Source organism: Bos taurus, chromosome 16 (genome assembly GCF_002263795.3).
Source record: "Bos taurus isolate L1 Dominette 01449 registration number 42190680 breed Hereford chromosome 16, ARS-UCD2.0, whole genome shotgun sequence".
NCBI classification, from domain to species: domain Eukaryota; kingdom Metazoa; phylum Chordata; class Mammalia; order Artiodactyla; family Bovidae; genus Bos; species Bos taurus.
The window spans coordinates 28,999,160-29,021,248 of NC_037343.1; the positions used below are offsets into that span (position 1 = coordinate 28,999,160).

Here is a 22,089-nt window from a genome sequence, read left to right on the forward strand (position 1 = left end):
AACACGAGTGGGTTGCCATTTCCTTCTCCAGTGCATGAAAGTGAAAAGTGAAAGTGAAGTTGCTCAGTCGTGTCCGACTCTTGGCGACCCCTACCAGGGATCAAACCGTGCCCTTGCATCCAGGATGCGGTCTCTTAACCACCGGATCGTCAGAAAAGTCCCCCTAATTTTTTTATAACACAAAAACAAAGCAGTTGTTACTCAAATTGGATACTCAAATTCCTCCATCAGAAAACAGCAGCAAGTGATTAGGAAAGAGTTGTTTGTTGAAAAGTAGCAGTTGGGAGAAGGCAATGGCACCCCACTCCAGAATTCTTGCCTGGAAAATCCCATGGACGGAGGAGCCTGGTAGGCTGCAGTCCATGGGGTCGCTAGGAGTCGGACACGACTGAGCGACTTCACTTTCACTTTTCACTTTAATACACTGGAGAAGGAAATGGCAACCCACTCCAGTGATCTTGCCTGGAGAATCCCAGGGACGGGGAAGCCTGGTGGGCTGCCGTCTCTGGGGTCGCACAGAGTCGGACACGACTGAAGCGACTTAGCAGCAGCAGCAGCAGTTTTTTGGGATATTTGGCAAGCCTGTGTGCTCGAGTGATCGATGGCTCACTCGTGTTCAACTAGTTGCGATCCCTTGGACTGCAATCTGCCAGGCTCCTCTGTCCACGGAATTCTCCAGGCAAGAATACTGGAGTGGGTTGCCATTTCCTTCGCCAGCGGTTCTTCCCCACCCAGGGATTGAACTCATGTCTCCTTCTTTGGCAGGCAGATTTTTTACCACTGAGTCACCAGCAAAGCCCTCATTCAGCAAGCCTATACATGATTTATTCACACCTGGTAGAGTGAAAGCTGAAGTGAAATATGGGAATCCCAGGATCAGAAAGGACAGAGCCTGGTCAAATCAGGCCAGCTGCCTTCTATTTGCCATTTATCTGTGTCACCTCACCTCGGAGCAGGTTCCCTTCCTGCCCCTGCCCTTGCTCACATTCGTTGGTGACCAGCGCCCTCTACTGGCAACACGAAAAGTCTTTCTTCCTCCACAAATTGGCCGCGTTTTGTTGCTTGGCAGGTGCTGAGCAATAGAATCCTTCTGTAGGGTTGCCCTTCCTGCCCTGACTTCAACTATTCAAAATATTTGATAAAATATCAAAATACTTTATTTTGATAAAATATTCAGTTCCGGTCATTTTCCACAACGACCTTCAAAGGCACCCCAAGTCTACAAGCAAAGGTTTCAAAGGTACACCATGGGATATGCCATGCAATACACGGATGGATGGCAAATATACTTGGAATTGCTTATTGTTTCATAAAACACATCATATTAAGAAAGCAATACATTCATTCATTCATTAAATATTTTTTGAGCAGCTTCTATGTACCAGGCTTTAGCAAAACAGACAAATATTTCTGCCCTGATGGAGCTTATCTCTATGGTAAGTAGTGGTGGGGGGGGGACAACATATAATAAACAAGCAAAATATATAGCATGAAATTGGTACTATGAAAAAGAACAGGCAGGAAAGAAAGATAGGGATGTCTATGGGGGGAGGAGTAGCTGCTATTTTAAATAAGAGAAGAGGCACACCTGTGGACAACCAGAGATAGAATGTTCCAGAGAGAAGGAAGTGAGTGCGGAACTGTGGAAGCAGAGTGTCTTTGGTGGATTCGGTTTATCCAAGCAATAGCAAGGAGGCTGCCTTGGCTGAGATGGAGCGAGGTAGGAGTAGATAAGGTCAGAGCTGGGTGAGGGCATAGACTGAAGGGGTTGCCAGGGATTTTAAGTAAGCCCTTGGGCTTTTTAGTCAAAGGCCGATGGAGCTCTAAATAAATGAGTGATATCATCTGGGGTGCACACCCCCAAAGTTTTACTGATAGACGTGCACAATAAACAATGTTCAGAAACTGTAGGTCTGCAGAATAAACCCTTAATATCAGCCCACTGTTTCCTTTCACAGAGACCCACAGTTGCAGAAGGTAATGTGAGCTGTCTGGAAAGATGAGAACTTCAACAGGCAGAGACCTGACAGGCCTCCCTATCCTGGAAATGTAGCAAGTGATCTAGTTGTAAACTGAGATATATCCAGCCCTGGGGGCCTTCTCAGTACTGAATACCCGTTTTATTATTTGTCTACACTCCTAATTCCTCACTTCTTTTCCTTCCTACTTGTGAAGGAAAGTAGACCTGAATCAGACTTCTCCCCAGAAACAGGTTGACAGATGGCTGAGAGCGAGGGCCTATGTGACACAGTGCCACCTCCTCCATGTGCTAGTTGAGACACACAAGGGGTGTCGTGAAGTTGAACAGTTGGCACCTTACTGATTTTGATCAGAGGCAGCCTAGAGTTGTTAACATCTGCTACTAAATCATTGAACTTTCTAGGAGGCACTTTTGATTTAGAAAATCCACTAACAGGGACTGGTGCAGGATGGTCAGCTGAGGACGCACACTGAACCCCTTCTTGCCAACCCCCTCTGAAGTGAGTAAAGGAATACAAGGAAGCTCTGTAGCAGTACTAGGAATGAGGGGAAAGGTTAGTACCTCAAAATCAAACTGTGAGCAAGAAAGTAACACTGAGTCAGAGAAAGGCAAATTCATAATCTCACTTACATGTGGAACCCTGCAAAGAAAATCAAACTCTTTTATTGAAAAAGAGAGGTTACCAGAGGTGGAGGGTGGGGAAGGGAGAACTGGAGGAAGATAGTTAAAAGGTACATACTTTTAGGATTAAAAAGTACTAGGCTGTGATAACCTGTGTAAGAAAAAAATCTAAAAAAGAATGAATATATGTGTATGTATAACTGCATCTCTTTGCTGTACACTCGAAACACATTTAAATCACCTCTACTCCACACAGCTGTGTGGTACGTAGGAAAGTTAAGAGAGTAAATCCTAAGAGTTCTCATCACGACAGTATTTTTCCTTTTTTCTTTTCTTTTTATTGTATATATTTGGGAAGACAGATGTTAGTTAAAACTATCGTAGTCATCACTTCACAAAATATGTATATCAAATCATCATGCTGTATTTCTTCAACTTAAACAGTGATGTATGTCAATTATTTCTCAATCAAGCAGGGGGGGAAAAGATTAAGCCATTGAAATGAACCCCAACAGAAGCCCATTACCATCCCACATGTGCACCAGTGAAAGCTGGACAAACCACAGCCACAAATAATGATCTCAAGACAGTCTCTGTGCGTTGTGAACCTCTTTAACTTCCTTTAATGCTCCAAGGGACAATTTCAGAATTATGGGTTTTTTAACTTTTCCAGTGAAGGTCTACATGCTGTGAGGAGCAGGGTGAGGGCTGCTCACACTTCCACACTAAATGAAGCAGAGCACAGCTTGAACTGGCAACTGAAGGGCACAACCATGCCAATCAGGAAAGGGGCACTGAGCAGCCAACTTCATGTTGCCACAACAGAAAAGAAAGTCTCTGGACATGGCTGCCCAAATCTCACACACATACAAGAACCTCTAATCTGACAAAGTGAATCTTCCACTAAATCTAAACTCTCCCCTTTCTCTTTTGAGTGTGCTTTTTAAGATTTGCAAAGGGGACTTCCCTGCTGGTCCAGTGGCTAAGAATCCACACTCCCAATGCAGGAGGCCTGAGTTGGACCCTTGGTCAGGTAACTAGATCCCACACGCCACAACTAAAGACCCTGCATACCACAACAAAGATCAAATTGTCACAACTAAAACCCGGTCACAGTCAGATAAATATTAAAAATATATATTGGCACAAGTACCCATATAATTTGAAGAAAACTGATTTCAACTACCTGAGCCAAAAAAATAATCCTAAGCAACCATGAATAAATACCCTTCAGATCCCCTGGTGGAGAACATCATTGACCAATGGTCCCATTGGCTGCCCCTCTGGATCCACAGATCCACCCCAACCTTCACTTCCAGGGGACTCTTTCTAGTCGACGGGTGCAGTGGGAGAGTAAGACAGGCCCGTTCAGCGAGCTGCTGGATTCCACAGATGACTGTGGCTTGAGAACTCTCCATGTGCTTGGCCCAACCTTCCTTGGACTGGAGTCCGAGATTCTTCCTAACCCTCCTTTGTTCCCTCTCCTTCTATGGTATCAAATCAACACCTGAAGTTTCTCCCCTGCCTTCTCCGACACCAGTTCCCAGCCCCCAATAAATCTCTTGTATAGCTAATCCTATCCTAGAAGATCTAAATGTACGCACAAGCAGACACACTAAAAGCCTGAAAAATTATAAGGAAATCAATTTGAGGAATTCGAGGAAAGGTGCCCTTATCAAAGAGAAACAGAAAACATAGAAGACCCCAAAGCATATGCATACCAAGTTTCAAGAGAACATATTTAAAAACAGAAGCAAGTAAGCATGGACTAATCTGAAAGTAATAAAGATTTTCTAAGGGAAAAGCCTAATTGTTTACAAATACAAGAGTGGTAAACAGCAGATTGGATATGGCAAAAATCAGGTTCCATGGAAACAAAGAATAAAGGCAATAATCAAATAATAGGAAAATAATGGTGTAAAATTAAAAGGCCAGTCTTTAGACTGGAAAAAAGTCACCTAATACTAAGAAATATTAAGGAAGAGACCATACCTAGAAATAACATGGTGACATTTTAAATTTTAAAGCATAAAGAAAAAGCAGTATCTATTCAAGGAAAAAAATTCACATTAAGAAACTCAAAATCAGAATCAAAAGCTTCTCTACTGCAATATTATATCCCAGAAAACAATAGCAAATATCTATTGTTTTTAAAGAAGACTGCAAACTAGGATTTGATATCCAGTCAAGGTTATCACATATGCAAAAGTAACAGAAAAACACTGCCAGATATGTGAGGGTTCAGAAAATGCACCATCCACCCACTCTTTACTAAAAAAAAAAAAAGGCAGTTCTCTGGCAGTCCCATGATTTGGATTCTGCACTTTCACTGCTGAGGACCTGGGTTTCAATCCCTGGTCTGGGAACTAAGCTCCTACAAGCCATGAGCCACAGCCAAAAATAAATAAATAAATAATGATAAAAATGGAAAACAAAAACTTGAAAAGCTATGTACACTCCCATATTAACTGCAGCATTATTTATAATAGCCAAGATATGAAAACAACCTAAGTACCCATAAATGGATGACAAATGAACAATATACGCGATGCAGTATTATCAGCCGTTAACAAAGAATTAAATTTTGCCATTTTCAGAATATGAATGGATCCTGAGGGCACTTTGCTCAGTGAATTAAGTAAGATACAGACAAATACTGTATGACCTCTCTTACATGTGGAATCTAACCCCAACTTCATAGATACAGAGAAATGATTGGTGGTTGTCAGAGGCAGGGAGTACAGGATGGGAGAAATGGGTAAACTATTTTTTTTAGTTTAAATAAATTGAAGTTTTAAAATTTGCTAATTAGACAACATACTTCTAGGTAATCCATATAGGTCAAAGAGACTTCACAAGAAAGTTAGAAAATATTCAAAACTGAATGAAAATGAAAATATATTAAAAATTCTGAGATGGAGTCAAAATAGTGCTTAAAGAAAAACTCACAGCTTTAAATATTTATACTAGACGAAGTCTAGTCAGTGACTGGGCACATACCTTAAGAAGAAAAACAAAAAAGAGCAAAGTAAACCCAAGCAAACTAGAAGAAAGGATAAAGAGTAGAAATCAGTGAAATTAAAAACAATTAAGAAAAAGCAACAAAGCCAAAAAGTGGTTCTTTGAGAACAGATCAACAAACAATAAACTTCTACCTAGACTGATCAAGAAAAACAGAAATTACCAGTATGAGAATGAAAAAGAAATTACCACTACAGCTCCTACAGATATTAAAGGATAGAAAAGACTATATTATGAATAATCTTATGTCCACAAATCTTTGAAAGTACAACTTATCTAAAAGACACAAAATGAAACCCAAACTCTGAATAGCCCTATATTTATTAAAGAAACGAGCTATAAGTTTCCCACAAAAAAAATCTTCAGGCTCAGATGGTTTCACAAATTAATTCCATAAATCTAATAATGAAAAAGAGGATAGTTAGAACTGTATTATTAAAAACTCACCTTTAATAGCAAAAGGAATAACGTTCAAGAGTCAACATTATACAGGTTATAAGCACTAGACTATAAAGAAACAGAAAATCAGCTCTGATGAAATTCACTTCTTCTTCCCTTTTGAAGGTTTGGCAAATAAAGCTGGATCTATCTGCTCCTTTGCCAGTCCTCTGACAGAGAAGAGCCTCGCTGCCCGCTCCTGGAGAGTGCCCCCACACTTCAGTCCCCGGGCCATGAGTTCACACTTGAGCTTCTCCAAGCCCAGCAACTCCATTTCTGCAACAGAACTGATTGCCAGTAAATCTAAAGTTTCCTGACTGATATCCTGAGAAAAAGAAAAAAAAAGACAGAAATTTTAAGTAAGTCGTCCATTCCTTTGTCTCTAATTAAAACTTTCTTCAACTGTCATTGACATCCTATTTTTCAAGAAATTTTTATTTAATATGCCATATCTTACTATTGAATCCTAATAATCATGTTATTCTATACATGTTCTCAATTCAAGTAAACATTAATTTTTAATCTATATACTTAGAAACAGGTATTCAGAAACAACCTAAGTGGTAAGATTCCAAAACAGATAAATCTTAATATGTATGAACATAACTTTTCTTTTTTGACTTATCTAGTAAAAATTCAAACAGCAAAACCTACTTCACCTACCTCGCCTACCCTTTGCACTATGAGTGGAGAAAAAAGCAGCATCCTATAAAGGTTCATTTTAGTGAGAATCCTATGCCTATGACTCTACTGATATTAACCCCATCATCTTTTTAAAAAATATTTATTTGGCTGTATCAAGTCTTAGTTGTCACACATGGAACCTTCATCATTGTGGCATGAGGGATCTAGTTCCCTGACCAGGGATGGAATCCAGGCCCCTGTCCTGGGAACATGGAGTCTTAGCCACTGAACCACCAGGGGAAGTTCCCTAACCCCATAATCTTAAGCTTTCTAATCAAATAATCATGATTGTCAAAGTTCTCACTTGACAAATTTAAATGCTGTTCAAGACCTGTAAATGTTCTATCAACAAAGTAACTTTACAGACTTACACAAAATTAAATACTTCTAATGACGGATGCTCTGCCAGGAATGAAAGTGTTCATCTAGGGTTTTTTGGGTTTTTGTTTTTTTTTTTTTTGCTGCACTGGGTCTTTGTTGCAGCCCATCAGCTTTCTCCAGTTGTGGTGCCAAGGGCTTAGCTGCCCCCAGGCATGTGGGTTCTTAGTTCCCCAACCAGGGACTGAACCCACGTCCGCTGCATTGGAAGGGGGATTCTTAACCACTGGACCACGAGGGAAGTCCCTCACCTAGGAGTTGGTTTTTTTTTTTAGTTTTTTAAAAAACATATTCAGTTCAGTTCAGTCGCTCAGTCGTGTCTGACTCTTTGCAACCCAATGGACTGCAGCATGCCAGGCTTCCCTGTCCATCACCAACTCCCAGAGCTTGCTCAAACTCATATCCATCAAATCGGTGATGCCATCCAACCATCTCATCCTCTGTCGTCCCCTTCTCCCGCCTTCAATCTTTCCCAGCATCGGGGTCTTTTCAAATGAGTCAGTTCTTCGCATCAGGTGGCCAAAGTATTGGAGCTTCAGCTTCAGCATCAGTCCTTCCAGTGAATATTCAGGACTGATTTCCTTTAGGATTGACTGGTTGGATCTCCTTGCAGTCCAGGGAATTCTCAAGAGCCTTCTCCAACACCATAGTTCAAAAGCATCAATTCTTCGGTGCTCAGCTTTCTTTATGGTCCAACTCTCACATCCATACATGACTACTGGAAAAACCACAGCTTTGACTAGACAGACCTTTGTCGGCATATTCAAAGGATAATTCTCTCAAAGTTAAGTTGTTTTTAAAAAAATATTGGGGGAGGGAGGAGGGTTCGGGATGGGGAACACGTGTATACCTGTGGCGGATCCATGTTGATATATGGCAAAACCAATACAATATTGTAAAGTTAAAACATAAAATTAAAAATAATAATAAAATAAAAAAAATATTGAACAACTCTACAGATAGATTCTTTATCTTTCTAGTTGATCTGTTTTTTTAATGTTATTTTGTTAGATTTCTAGAGTGCATCTTGACTTCTTTATATATGGCCAAATCCTAACCCACCATGTGTCTCTGGAGAATCACACATGGCTGCACAGTTATTATGAATACAACAGCTACAATTACATCAAGAACAAAATTTCCACAGTTAAAAGCTCAAAGATTAAAAGTCAAATCAGGTTTTATTCTATTTTCCTTTTTCATTTTTCTAAGACTTTGCTCAGGATAAACTCCTAGCATATATGAGTTATGTAAAAGCTGAACATTGTTATAACTCCAGAGATGGTGTGAGGGTCAATTTAAAGCCCTTAGCTCAAAAAATTTCACTATCTCCCCTTTAAAGAGCAATATATGCATTTCTGCTTATTTCCTGGAAGTAGGGAAGATGCTTTAAATAAATAATGGTAAGCTTTGTGTTTATCAAAGGAAGCCAAGTCAGGTTTCATCTGTCCTAAAAAGAAAATCATTAGACTGAAAAATAAACGTTAAAGATTTTTGCTGAAGTCAGTCCACTGAAGATAGCAAATAACTATTTAAGGGAAAGCACGCATAATGAAAATGAGTTTTTAAAAATCTGAGTGTAGGGCTTAAGATTTAATGATAAATTTAAAAGGAACTGCTCCTCTTCTGCAGGAAAGGTGTTCACATCCAACTGACAACTGTGTTCAAACAGTAACTCACTTGAGAAAGAAAAACTAACAAGAAATGTAGTGATAGGAAAATGGGTACATTTCATCAAATCTAAAAGTGACATCTATCATAATATGCCTTACTACTGCCTGTATTATTAAGAAAGAATAAATCATATCAAGCAAACTGTAATGTGATATATATCCAAACTCAGAGATACTAAAATGTGAAAAATGTGCATCCTAGAATTGATGAAATATAGAACCAAGGATACCACCTAGTGGCAAAGTAATACCAATTCCACCGCTTAAAAACAAAAAAATCCAAGGATTTTTCTTTTGGGGGATAGGGTGGGGGGGAGACAGAACAAGCTTCACTATCATCGACTTCTGATTATTAAACAAGCCCTTCCACTAAGCAGCTGATGGGGAAAAGCACATGTTTTCTTTTTAATGACCTACTGCAGAGATTAAATTGACTTGGCTTTAACATGGAACTCTGCTCAGTGTTATGTGGCAGCCTGGATGAGAGAGGGGTTGGGGGGGAATGCATACATGTATATGTATGGTTGAGTCCCTTTGTTACTTCCTGAATTTATCAAAAACTGTTAATCGAGATACCCCAATACAAAATAAAAGGTTTAAGGAAAAAAACTGACTTGGCTTTAGACATCGACTCCTAAAATTTACTTACCGTGTTTCCTGACTGGCTGGCCGCCAGCCTGGCAACAGCAATGTTTTCCCTATCTTCTCCAGGTGCTCCCTTGGCAGCTCTCTCCCCATCAGTCGTTTCTTTTGTTTCCTGCTCCGTATTCTGCCCACCTCCAGCTGCTTCCTTTTCTAAGGGCTCTCTACCCTCCGCCTCCTTTTTCTCCCGGGTGTTCTCTGTTTCTACAGCCCTCTTCCTCTCCATGTACTCCTGGGTAGGTGTCTCCCCCAGCTCAGCATGCAAGTCTTCTGAAATACTGTTCCCAGAGTCAGTCAAAGGGCTCTGTAGTTTTTCTGGTGATCTACAGTCTGTATTCAATACTCTTGCCTGCTGAGAACTACTCGGAATTTCAGCTGCCATGTCAACACCATCACAGCCATTTTGAGAAACATGAAAGCTCATTCCAGAAGTACCAGGTGCTTCTTCACTGTCGTTGTCAGAGTTCTCAGAGCTGGACCCCTCTGTGGTCCCTAGTCCTTCCATGCCCATCCTATCAGAAAGTAATAGAAAGATTTAATGCCATTTACAGCTTCAACTTAAAAAAAAAATAAAAAGAGAGAGCTGCGGTTAGTCCAGGAAACAGACTCTGAATAAGGATATCTGCTATTTGAGATGGAGAGTAGGTAAGTTTCAGAACAAGATATCCCAAAGGTATAAACAGAAGCAAAAAAAAATTTCAGTGAGACTGAGAACAATTCCAAAGATACTAAGGATCACTCTTTAAAATACGTGACTCTCTTTAATTGATTTTGCTTAAAGCCTTTTTCCTAATACTGTATGAACTTTAACTGTTGGAAATTAGATAAAAAAGTGAACAGTTAAAAGAAAACCCAGTTTTACTCATAACTGCCCCAAACTGGAAACTACCCAAATGCCTAACAACTAAAGAATGGATAAACAGGTTGTGGTACAGCCATACCAGGCAACAACACTTGGCAGTAGAAAGGAATGAACTATCGATACATACAACACCACCTACTGGTCTCAAAAGCATTATGCTAAGTGAAAAAAAGAAGGCCCAGCCCTTCCTATAACAATGAAGGGCTGTGTCTTCTGGGACTGTGTATGTTAATCCACCTCTTAGAACTAAATGTAATCTGCTACTTCGTCACTGAAATGCTGAAGACAGGAGTAAGAGTCAGGGTGAGAGGAAGGGCTCTTGGCTAATATCTCCATTATCTAGAAGACAGTTTTAAGTTATAACCATGGGTCTGTACGTGCATTTTTGTAAGGTACCTATGTTTAGAGGACATGGAACAACAGACTGCTTCCAAATAGGAAAAGGAGTACGTCAAGGCCGTATATTGTCACCCTGCTTATTTAACTTATATGCTGAGTACATCATGAGAAACGCTGGGCTGGAAGAAGCACAAGCCGGAATCAAGATTGTCAGGAGAAATATCAATAACCTCAGATATGCAGATGACACCACCCTTATGGCAGAAAGCGAAGAAGAACTAAAAAGCCTCTTGATGAAGGTGAAAGAGGAGAGTGAAAAAGTTGGCTTAAAACTCAACATTCAGAAAATGAAGATCATGGCATCTGGTCCCATCACTTCGTGGGAAATAGATGGGGAAACAGTGGAAACAGTGTCAGACTTTATTTTTGGGGGCTCCAAAATCACTGCAAATGGTGATTGCAGCCATGAAATTAAAAGACACTCCTTGGAATTAAAGTTATGACCAACCTAGACAGCATATTCAAAAGCAGAGACATTACTTTGCCAACAAAGGTCCATCTAGTCAAAGCTATGGTTTTTCCAGTAGTCAGGTATGGATGTGAGAGTCGGACTATAAAGAAAGCTGAGCACCAAAGAACTAATGCTTTTGAACTGTGGTGTTGGAGAAGACTCTTGACAGTCCCTTGGACTACAAGGAGCTCCAACCAGTCCATCCTAAAGGAAATCAGTCCTGAATATTCATTGGAAGGACTGATGCTAAAGCTGAAACTCTAATACTTTAGCCACCTGATGGGAAGAAATGACTCATCTGAAAAGACCCTGAGGCTGGGAAAGGTTGAAGGCAGGAGGAGAAGGGGACGACAGAGGATGAGATGGTGGAATGGCATCACCGATTCGATGGATATGAGTTTGAGTAGGCTCCAGGAGTTGGTGATCGACAAGGAAACCTGGTGTGCTGCAGCCCATGGGGTTACAAAGAGTCGGACACGACTGAGCGACTGAACTGAACTGATTGTCGTGTGTGCATCTCTTGGCTGTATTATAGGAATGCACTGTTAAGTAATTCAGTGGAAACATATCTCCTTGCTAATAGTTTAATAGTTTAGATCTGATAACAAATGCTCTTAGAAGCATTAAAAAAAAAAAAAAAACAGAAAGAGACACAAAAAGCTATATGACATTCTAGAAAAAAAGAAACCATAGGAACAAACATCAGGCTAGTGATCAGTGGTTGACAGGGGTAGAGGTGGGGGGAGGAAAATTAACTGCAAAAGGACACAAGGGAACTTCTGAGACTGACAAAAACATTCTACAGCTTGATTTTGGTGATGCTTACATAATTATGTATTATAAACTTTTCAAAACTTGAAGAACTGTTCAAAAAGGGTGAATTTTACTGTATATAAATTATATATCAATAAAACTGGCTTAAAAAAAAGAGACCCACAGGAAATACCACTACATTTTCTCTCAGAAACATTTAATTTCCATTTCAGAAAGAACACAAAAAAGTCTATGCTGGACTGAGTTAAGTAGTACTTAGTTAACAATTACCTTTCTATCCCCAAAGGGGAAGCCAACAAACAAGCCAAGATCCAACTCAACTTATCATCATCTAGAACTTGGCCCAAGAGAATTAAGCCGGTAACCAGAAGACCAGCTGGGAAGGGAGGAGGAACTAAGAGTAAAAGGGGTAAGAAAAAGTACCGCTGTGCTTTTCACCCACAAGCGCAAAATGATGTAGAGAGGTCTGGAAAGGTGACCAAAGACCTCAATGATGACTATGAAAAACCAGAGAAAACAGAACAACTTGGAAACTAAAGCCATGGCTTCCCCCTGGAACTTTGAAAAGTACCTCTTTCAACATCTACTAATAACTCAAGTATAAAGCTATTTTGTGTGTGATTTTTCACTGAAGGCAAACAAACTATCCCTTAGATTCTATTAAGGGCACTTATGGCAGAAACCATTACTAATGTGTATAATGTGAGAATCACTGAAACCTGATCTGAAACACTCTGGAAAATTTCTGAGCTTCCATTAGACTTTACTTAAAAGTGTGTTTATACCAGATAAGACAAGGAAGACATATAGAAGGTAAGTTTCAGAACAAGATATTCTAGAGGGATAAACAGAAAGAAAAAAATATTTTTCTTCAGTCCACAAAGATCTATTTGGAATGAAAATGAACATACTTACCAAAAGCATTTCCTTTTCCCTGCACTGGCTCCTCCGTCTGTTTTTGATTTGTTTGGCCGTTTCCGACTCTCACCGATTTCTGCCGATACCATCTTGCTAGAGGCAGCCTGCATGCCTAGCCACAAATTTTAACAACTCAGTTTCTACTATCAGGACCAAGTTTAATTAAAGAATTTATAAATAATCTGGATTGCAAAAAGAGCTGCAACCTAAAGTTCTAGATTTAAATTTCTTAGCATACCAAAATCTAATCCAGTTAAAATGAGACTAATCTTAAATTTACAGATTTAAAATAACCATTTTGGCTCTTGAACCAGATTTTTAAACCACAATGTCCAATTTGTAACTTTGTTTTGTTTTTTTTTTTTTTTCAATTTGTAACTTTGAAGCTTACAGATCCATTCCTAACACTCCACAAACCTAACAATTCACCCCCTTATGCATCCCCATATTTGCATACAACTATCTTTCCCCCTTTTGCTCCTTTTCAGCTTCTCCCTTTTGATGGAAAAGACTTCCCCTTATCCAGCTGAATGCACAATAGTCCTAGCATAATGCTTTTGATGCTAAAACATAAAAGCTAAGAATAATCATTCCCATTAAAAACCATTTAATTAAAAGGGGACCTAAAACTGAAAGCAAATATGTGGGAGTCTTAGTACCTCCTGAAGACTTAGCTTATTCCCAGGAAGCACAAAAAGCATTCCTACCTGGGGCCCATGAGCCCCCAGAGCTCAGGGATCAACTATGTCAAATGCTGTGTGGATATGTGGGTTTTCCCCTCCGTGTAGTAAGGCATACTGTGTTCATTACTGAGTGAAGAAATTTCATAGCTTCATCAGATTCTCATAAGTCTGTAACCTAAGAAGGGTCAAGAACTGCCCTTGGTGTGGAAGAGCTGGCTTCCAGGATGCCTGAGGATGGCACTAAGGAACCCTCCTCCTCACCTTTGAGGACGGAATCCTCCAGGCGCTCGGCCATTTCATGGCATTGCTGCTGGTAGTCGGGGCTGGAGAAGCAGTGCCTGGGTTCTACAAGCTTCCGCTGCAGTCGTTCCAGGCGCTTTTGCTCCTTTTCAGCTTCTCGCTCGGCTTGTTGTTTTACCCATTCAGCCATTCTGGAGATGGGAAAGAGGAGACGTAACTAAATGGCTAAGTTATACACACATACTTTTATATAGATAACACCCCACCTATACAAATTATTGTACTCTTATTCACACTGTGATAGTCCCTCAGAAAGGCGAGCCATGCTTACTAGCATACTGCTATGGACTTGACTAAAACCCAAAGATAATTATTCAATCATGAAAAAGGTTAAGTCTGGTAACAACAAATTAGAGCATAAGTATTTTAAGTTCACATTTCTGATACGTGTGGTTCATGTGCCATCACTAATGACAGAAAACTATGTCTCTTTAAAAAACAAAACAGGGGGGCATCTTACGCTTTTTCATGATTGACATCTCGTAATCTCCTTCCACTGAGATCGCGGCAAGCCTCTCGATTGGTTGTCTTTTCAATCTGAGCACCGAGTGCTCGGAGCATTGAGCCAAAACCTAAACAAATGTATTTGGAGAAAGCAGGTTAAAAAGTATTCAAGGATGGTCAGTTCTAATGAAGTGGATGAAACTGGAGCCTATTATATACAGTGAAGTAAGTCAGAAAGAAAAACACCAATACAGTATGTTAACACATATATATGGCATTTAGAAAGATGGTAATGATGACTCTATATGCGAGACAGCAAAAGAGACACAGATGTAAGGAACAGACTTTTGGACTCTGTGGGAGAAGGCGAGGGTGGGGTGATTTGAGAGAATAGTATTGAAACATGTATATTAGCATATATGAAATAGATGACCAGTCCAAGTTCGATGCATGAAAGAGGGCACTCAAAGCCAGTGCACTGGGACAACCCAGAGGGATGGGATGGGGAGGACGGGTGTTCAGGAGCAGGGGACACATGTATACCCGTGGCTGATTCATGTCAATGCATGGCAAAAACCACCACAATATTGTAAAGTAATTAGCCTCCAATTAAAATAAATAAATAAAATTTTTTTAAGTATTCAAGGATGGACAAAAGCCGAACTTGCAAAAAGAGTATTATTATATTATAAGATTATCTTAAGAGTAAAGGTGATCTCTATTTCTTTTTGGTTTTAAAGGAAATGCACGTCAAGATTCTAACCCAGGTAGCAAAGGTAAGAATATTGATAAACGTGATTCAATCTCGTGGTTGTCACACTTTCTCTTATACTTCTGCAATACTGTACCTGCACCACTGGGATATTTTAGAGGGCTATACCTCGTGACAGAAATCCCAAAATTCCACAATTAAGAATTTTACAATTTATATGATGAGATTTTGCAATAAAGCAATTTTAATCTGTCACTGGCTGACACAACAAGCTTCATATTGATAGAATTTCAAACAGCAGAATGACTGTAATCTGAGATGTTAGTTCTTTGAAAACCAAACCAAGTCACCAGATTTTGAGAAAGCCTAAGAATTATATGTTAGTCTATCAGGAGAAATACCAAGAACTGTTCATATTCAGTTTTTGCTCTTTTAGTTTGTTTTCTCTCTAAGACGAGTTACTACAACCAGGACCTTAATCTACCTCAATCTGTAAACAGTTGTATTTCATAAAGTGACGTCAGACTTCCCATGGAACTAGAATAACCAGACAAAATGCTGAGAATAGCAAAAGGAGATCTGATTGTTCTAACACTCATCAGCAAACTGGACAGAACAGCCGTCACCTCTTTTCATCTAATTCTCCCCAAAGACTGAGAGCCTAGGGTGCCAAAGAGTGATCTGGTTGGGCTGGAGAAGGTGGGAATTTTATCATACTGTATCTTCCCCGAAAAGAATAAAAGAGAAAATATTCAAAACTAGGTAAATTAACAAAGAACTTCATAAGACAAATCAAGGCTGGTACACTAGAGATCAAGGAGTTTGTTAATTTAATACATCTGGCCACAGAATGCAGATATGTTACTACTAAGCCGTCAACATTCACGTCCTACCTCCTTTTCCACCACGAAGTCTGGGTTCCAGACTGTAAACGGCTCCATGCTGCACTGTGTCGCTGGTGTTAACGAGTGATCCATTGCACTTCACAAAGAAGCATTCCACTGGAACAACCTGGAGACAGTGAGGGTTCTTTCAATGCTGTTTATGAGACGAGTTTTTTGCAGGAAGGGACCTAGCTTATTTTTTATTATTTCAGTTACAAGGAGATAGTAGATGTGATAAGTTAATATCTGCTGAATTGAAAAAAAATGAAAACCACTAAAAGAAAAAAGTCATTTTTTATGATGTATTCTAGGTATAACTTTTTCCTAATATTACCTAATCATGATATAAAGAACTTTCTGCCTCTTGGGTGAAAATTAAAACTGCTCTTTCTCATTCTCTAATAGGAAATAGGAGTAAAGGTGGAAGATTACAGGGGCTCAGATCTAGTAACTCTGACGGTCCCATTTCCTCTGACTTTTAAAAATAATACCAAGTTGAACATTGTGGCCCAAAATTTAAAAGTGACATCTTGAAAAGTGTAGATAGGGATAAGAAGAGGGGAGAGAAGGAGACAAAAATATGGTTTTTAATACACTTACATAAGCTTTAACGGTTTTAGAATCAGCTGGCAGTTGGTAACTAATCTCTTCTGCCAGCGTCTTCCTGAGTTCCAGCCAATCTCTGAAGAAGCCCACATACCTCCCCCCAAACCCACTCTATGTCAGATCAAGTGATGTAAAGAAAATATAAATACCGTAAAGTTTTCTAAACAAGTTTCTTTTTTTTTTTAAAGCCGCAACACTTGGCATGTAGGATCTTGGCTCTCAATCAGAGATCAAACCCATACCCTCTGCAGTGGAAGCTCAGAGTCTTAACCACTGGACTGCCAGGAAGTCCCTAAACAAGTTTCTGATGCCATAAAATAACACAACAGAGGAGTAGTCTCCAAAGTTATATGGAACTTATAGGAGGTTATATAGGAGGCTGACAATTAAATCTGCAACATGAAGAATAAAGAGATCTAAATACAAATATAAAGGAAAAAGGCATTTCTGGCATCTTCCTGAAGTGGAAACTATGAACATGCATTCTGAGGCACATCATACAGCTATTTTAATGGGACCCATTCCTTCACTCAGCTGCCTACTATAAGCATGGTACTTTTCAAGTGTTGGAATACTACCATGAATACCACAGTGAATGCAAATCCTGGCTCATGACGCTTATATTCTAGTGGGGGAAGACAAATAATGAACAAACATATATTATGTTTGATATAATTATGTAATTGACAAATTATATATTATGTCAAGTGGTGATATGCAGAGTAAAGGGGATTAAGATATGTGGATAGGTGAGGTGGTAATCTAGTTAATATATATGGTCAGTCAGAGAAAGCAGAGAATTTAAGAAAGTGAGAGAATAAGTCATATGGTTGTCTGGGGGAACAGCATTCCAGAGGCAACAGCAAATGCAAAGACTGCAACTGAGATGAGCTTAGAGCACTCAAGGAAGAGCAACACAGCCGACATGGCTGGAATGAAGTACACAAAGGAGAGTGATAAGGCCTTCAAAACCACTGTAAGGATTCTGGATGGTACTCTGAATAAAACTATTGTAGAGTTTTGAACAAACTGAGATCAGAGTCATGCTCTTAAACTGTAAAACTGTTAAACTGTAAAAATAAGACTACAGAAGCAGAGAGATCATTGGGATAATCCAGGTGAGACAGTTCTATGTGTACCAGGGCAGTAGTGGCAGAGTGAAAGAGAAATGTGAGATTCTGAGGACACTCTGAACGAAAATGCTAACGCTCTAGTGAAGGGAGTGAGCTCAACAGAGAAACTAGATTCCAAAAATTTGGTTTGACAAGTGGAAAAATAGAGTTGCCACCTATTAAGAGAGAAAAGGAAATTTGAAAGAGAAAATCAGTCTCGTTTCGGATATTTTAGTGTGAGATGTTTATTACACAAGCAGATGGAGATGCCGAGTAGACCAGGTGCTATACAAGTCTGGAGTCTGGAGAAGAAGTCTGTGCTGAAGATTTACACTTGAAAGCTATCAGCACACTGATGGCACTGAAAGCCCTGAGTATGGACGAAACCACTAGGATGAGGGAGGGGCCCCTCCAACTTCAGAGTTCAGGGTGATGAGGACGAAGCAGCAAGAGAGACTGGAAAGGAGAGCCCAGCGAGACGGAAGAGAACTGAGGGTGTCCTCTGCACAAGTGAGAGAAGTGTATTAAGCGGGGGAATGGTCAACTGTGCAAACTGAGGCCGACAGGCCAAGCAAGATGAAAACTGAAAACTGATCGTTGGATACGGCCACACAGAAGATACTGACCAGAATGACACAGAGCTGTTGAAGTGATGGGAACAGAAAAGCTGAACTAGAGTGGGTTCTAAAGGAGAAGAGCTTTATGCTCAAGCATATTTTTTTTAATCAAGAAAATCAGAGAAAATAAAGCAATAGCTGGAAGGGATGTGGGCTCATGTTTGCACACTGGTAGGAATGATCCAGGAAAAAGGGAAAACACTGGAAAATACAGGGGAGAAAGCACTAATGCCAAGTAAGTCTTTCAGTAGGTGAGAAGGAGGGGTTACTCTACAAAGTAGAAGAGAACTGCACATTACTTGTAAAATAAAGACAGTTCATCCACAGTAATACACAAGAAGGCTGAATATACAGCAGGTACCTACCAGAGCACTGCTGTGAGGAGAGGAAAATTCTGTTCTTACTGCTTGAATACAAAGTTTGTCCTTGAGATGGAATAAGTCTTGGAGATTTAAAGAGAGAGGATGTGCGAGAGTAATCCAGGAGAGTCAAAGAGTGATGAACTGAGCAGTGCCTCTCAATCCTTTTCATACCACGGTAAACACCAATAATATCTGGATGACACCCTGGGGAGTGAGTAAAGTTACCAAGGATGGGTTGAGATTCTGGGCACCCCCAGGTTCTGTCCAGCTGCCCAAGGGCTAGCGGGATCAATATTCTCAGCAGTCCTGCAATCCAGCAGATTTCTCTAATCCAAATGCAATTACAGTAGAATTGCCAAGCAGCACTAAGGCTGGTGTATGTGAATTTGTCATGAGACTGATTAGTTCCCCTACCAGGGTCACTGCCTAGATGCCACTCAAAATAGGTGGAGAGCTGGATTTAGACTGTCCGGCATTTTCCCAGGCAAATATAGTACCAGGAGAGAGGAAGGGAACTCAGGCCATATACAATGATGTGAATGAAGGATGATTCCTGTCTATAAAATCCTGTTTACTTTAAAAAGCTGCACAATTAAATGAGACAAGTAATATACCTTCTATATAATGTTTATAAATTAATAGCCACTTTAGTTTCTTTTAATATTTTGTATATCCAATGAGTATGGTATTTCTAAAATCTTAAATAACTTCAAAAACTTTAATATGAAGGCACAAAGATTATACATCATACTTTATTTCTGAACAGAACCGCTTATTTAATCAGACAACTGATTACCAAAATTGCATTTTTCTACTTAAGATTCTTGTCAACTTTCTAGTAGGAAAAAAAAAAAGAAAATTTAGAATCAATTTAACTGTTTTTAACCTTTATAAGGCATTTTGAACACAAAGTATGTGTGTCGTGGGCCAATCAGCCAAGGGCACTAGAGAAAAACAAAATCAAATTTCTTGACTCACTACAAGCGAGGGACTGCACACCAGAGGAATCATGAGGTGTCTCACCAACAAATAAAAACATAGAGTTATAGGATTGGGGGCTAGGATGGAATTTAGGTAAAATTTAAATGGAACAATGTTTTAAAAGGCTCACAATAAAGCAGGGCTGTGTGTATCAGGGTCAATACCAGGTCTAGACTGTGAAGGAGATCCAGGCTCCTGTTTCCTCGGAAACTACAAAGTTAAGATAAATGTGCAATGTTGTGTCTAGAAACCCCTTAATTTGAAGCTCTGCACCTGGAAATTGAGAGTGCTTCTCTACATCAAAGAGACTTAAGATCCTCAAGGCAAGAGTGGGATGCTTCTTACCGATACAACTTCAAACAGCAGTTTACTCTTATAATCTATGATTTTCAAGGTAAGGTTTCAAAAACAATGAAAAAGAAGTAGACTCAAGGAAATCATTTTTGACATTTCACCACTGCACCATGTCCTTGGGAGAAACACTTTCTTCTTATTGACTTTGCAGCTGGCTCTATCTATGTCTGTTATCCCAGCCTAATGAACAGCTGGGCTGATTTTTCATTTCTTCAGGGAGAACTAACACCAACTTTATCGTGTGTCAGATTAGTTTTATCTTAAAAGGCACAGGTGTGAAACTGCGCTATTTTTATTTATTCCAGTATCTCATCAAATGCCCTTTTATAAGTTTTGTGGTTTTGTTCATAGTTATTATGGCCATGCTTCTTAAGTATATGACTGAATTCATTCATTCATATTTCTTCTTATTTTAAATTTTTTCCAAGACTCCTCATAATTAAGGTCTAAATTTTTCTGGTCCCACTTTGGATCAACTGTAAATGAGTTTGAAAACTGTATTCATGAGATAAGAGTTATTTCCAAAGATATTAAAATCCAACTATTTTTGAAAATATTTCCCCATTCAGATGGCAAACTGATGGAACTGATGGCAAACAGATGGCAAACTGATGTCAGTTCTGACAGCAGTTAAACTGGACTGAAGTATAGGAGGAAAACGGGAAACTGAAAAACTACATGATTTGCAAATAAACACTGCTTCTTCATGGAACCAATCTAAGTAGAGATGTGGTTTAGACTGCAGTGTTAACATCTGTTAAGCTCATAAATAACAACCAGAGAAAGTCAAGGGAAACACGGAGGAGGTGTACTTATAAAGAAAAACAGAGTAAGAGGTCAAACGTCAAAATTAAAATTAGATTCAAGGAGAGCATCTAATTCTTTAAATAACATAACAGGTAATTTAGTTGGTAAAAGCTTGCTTACGTCAAAATTAAGTAAACCACACATGTGTAACTTTATAAGTTTTTGAAAAATACGCCTGGACAAATAAGAACATCATATGATTAATGAAATAATCTAAATGACAGGCCCTAAGAATCATGCTCTCGACAGGGCCTATGTGAATGCTTGGCCACGACCAGTGACCAGAAGAATCCATTTCGTTCCCAATCATCCTTTGGATATGACATACTTCTTTAGGTTGGATCTAACAGGGCTGTGTTATCAAAGGACAAAAATGCACATACCCGTCGAGTGAACGTAAGGAAGTGAGCCTTAAAAATCATCTTGGCCAAATGCCTCCTTTACGGATGAAGAGAATAATACCAAAGGGTATTCTGTTAGTCCAGACTGAGGGCCGGACTATAGCGCCAGTGAGCGGAAGGGTTTTTCTCCCTTCTCTGAGACAAAACCATCACAAAACAAAAGCGACGGAAGCCCTCACTATCAGTTTGAAACTGAGGAACCCTCAACCTCAAAAACTGAAAACCCCAAAGAATAGACCCCCCGACACACCCTCGCCACACCTATTCCTGCCCCTGACCTCCTCTGTCCTCTACTTTCCAAGAACCACAAACCTCACCTGATCTTCGCAGTGTCGACGGATAAAATCTCGTATGGAGCACGGGGCCGAACCACACCACACCGCCTTGCACCCGAAGCCAGGGCCCCGAAGCCACACCAGCGCCGCCGTCTCCGCCATCTCACCCAGTCGCGGAACCTCGGCACTCCCAGGAGCGCTAAGAACCACCACCCACCCGGCGTATCTTGATGACGTAAGCTCGCTCACCCAGCGCCCCGCCCCTCACATTTTTGCCCGCCCCGCCCCTCCCCTGGGGATAGTCACGTGACCTGAAGCAGCCGAGCAAAACCGACTGGGGGAGGGGAACAGGAAGGGCCTGGCTGAGGCCGATAAGAAGGCAGAGCACCAGGGCGAGGCGTTGCTAAGAGAAGTTGCTAGGGCGGGGCTCGAGGGACTCTCTATAAAAGGCTGGCGCGGGGTTAAGTTTCCAGCGTTCTGGCTATGAGCGATAAGAAGGTAACTGAGTACTTCCTTGTGCCTCAAGCTTCAGACCTTTCCCTTCTATCCGTGTAGTTATTTTTGGGTCACAGGGAATCGTGGCCTGAGAAGGCGCTGCTCCCTGGGGGCCTGAGAAGGGAAGCTGCAGTCGCGGAAGCGGTTTTGGGGGGCTGCTTCCTCTGCTCTGGGGAGCTCCCCGACTCTAGGGGCAAGGGAAACGGAGGTGGGG

At 40.3% G+C, this 22,089-nt stretch overlaps 1 protein-coding gene across 1 annotated transcript; it reads right to left on the reverse strand.

Moving 5' to 3' along the window:
* Positions 1–6,051: 6,051 nt before the first annotated feature.
* Positions 6,052–21,555, reverse strand: SDE2 (SDE2 telomere maintenance homolog). Its single transcript, NM_001099065.2, is given in 7 exon segments — positions 6,052–6,386; positions 9,446–9,950; positions 12,840–12,954; positions 13,787–13,956; positions 14,286–14,397; positions 15,875–15,992; positions 21,423–21,555. Coding segments are annotated over 7 exon segments (1,362 nt in total). The 5' UTR covers positions 21,543–21,555; the 3' UTR covers positions 6,052–6,164.
* Between the last annotated feature and the right edge of the window lie 534 nt (positions 21,556–22,089).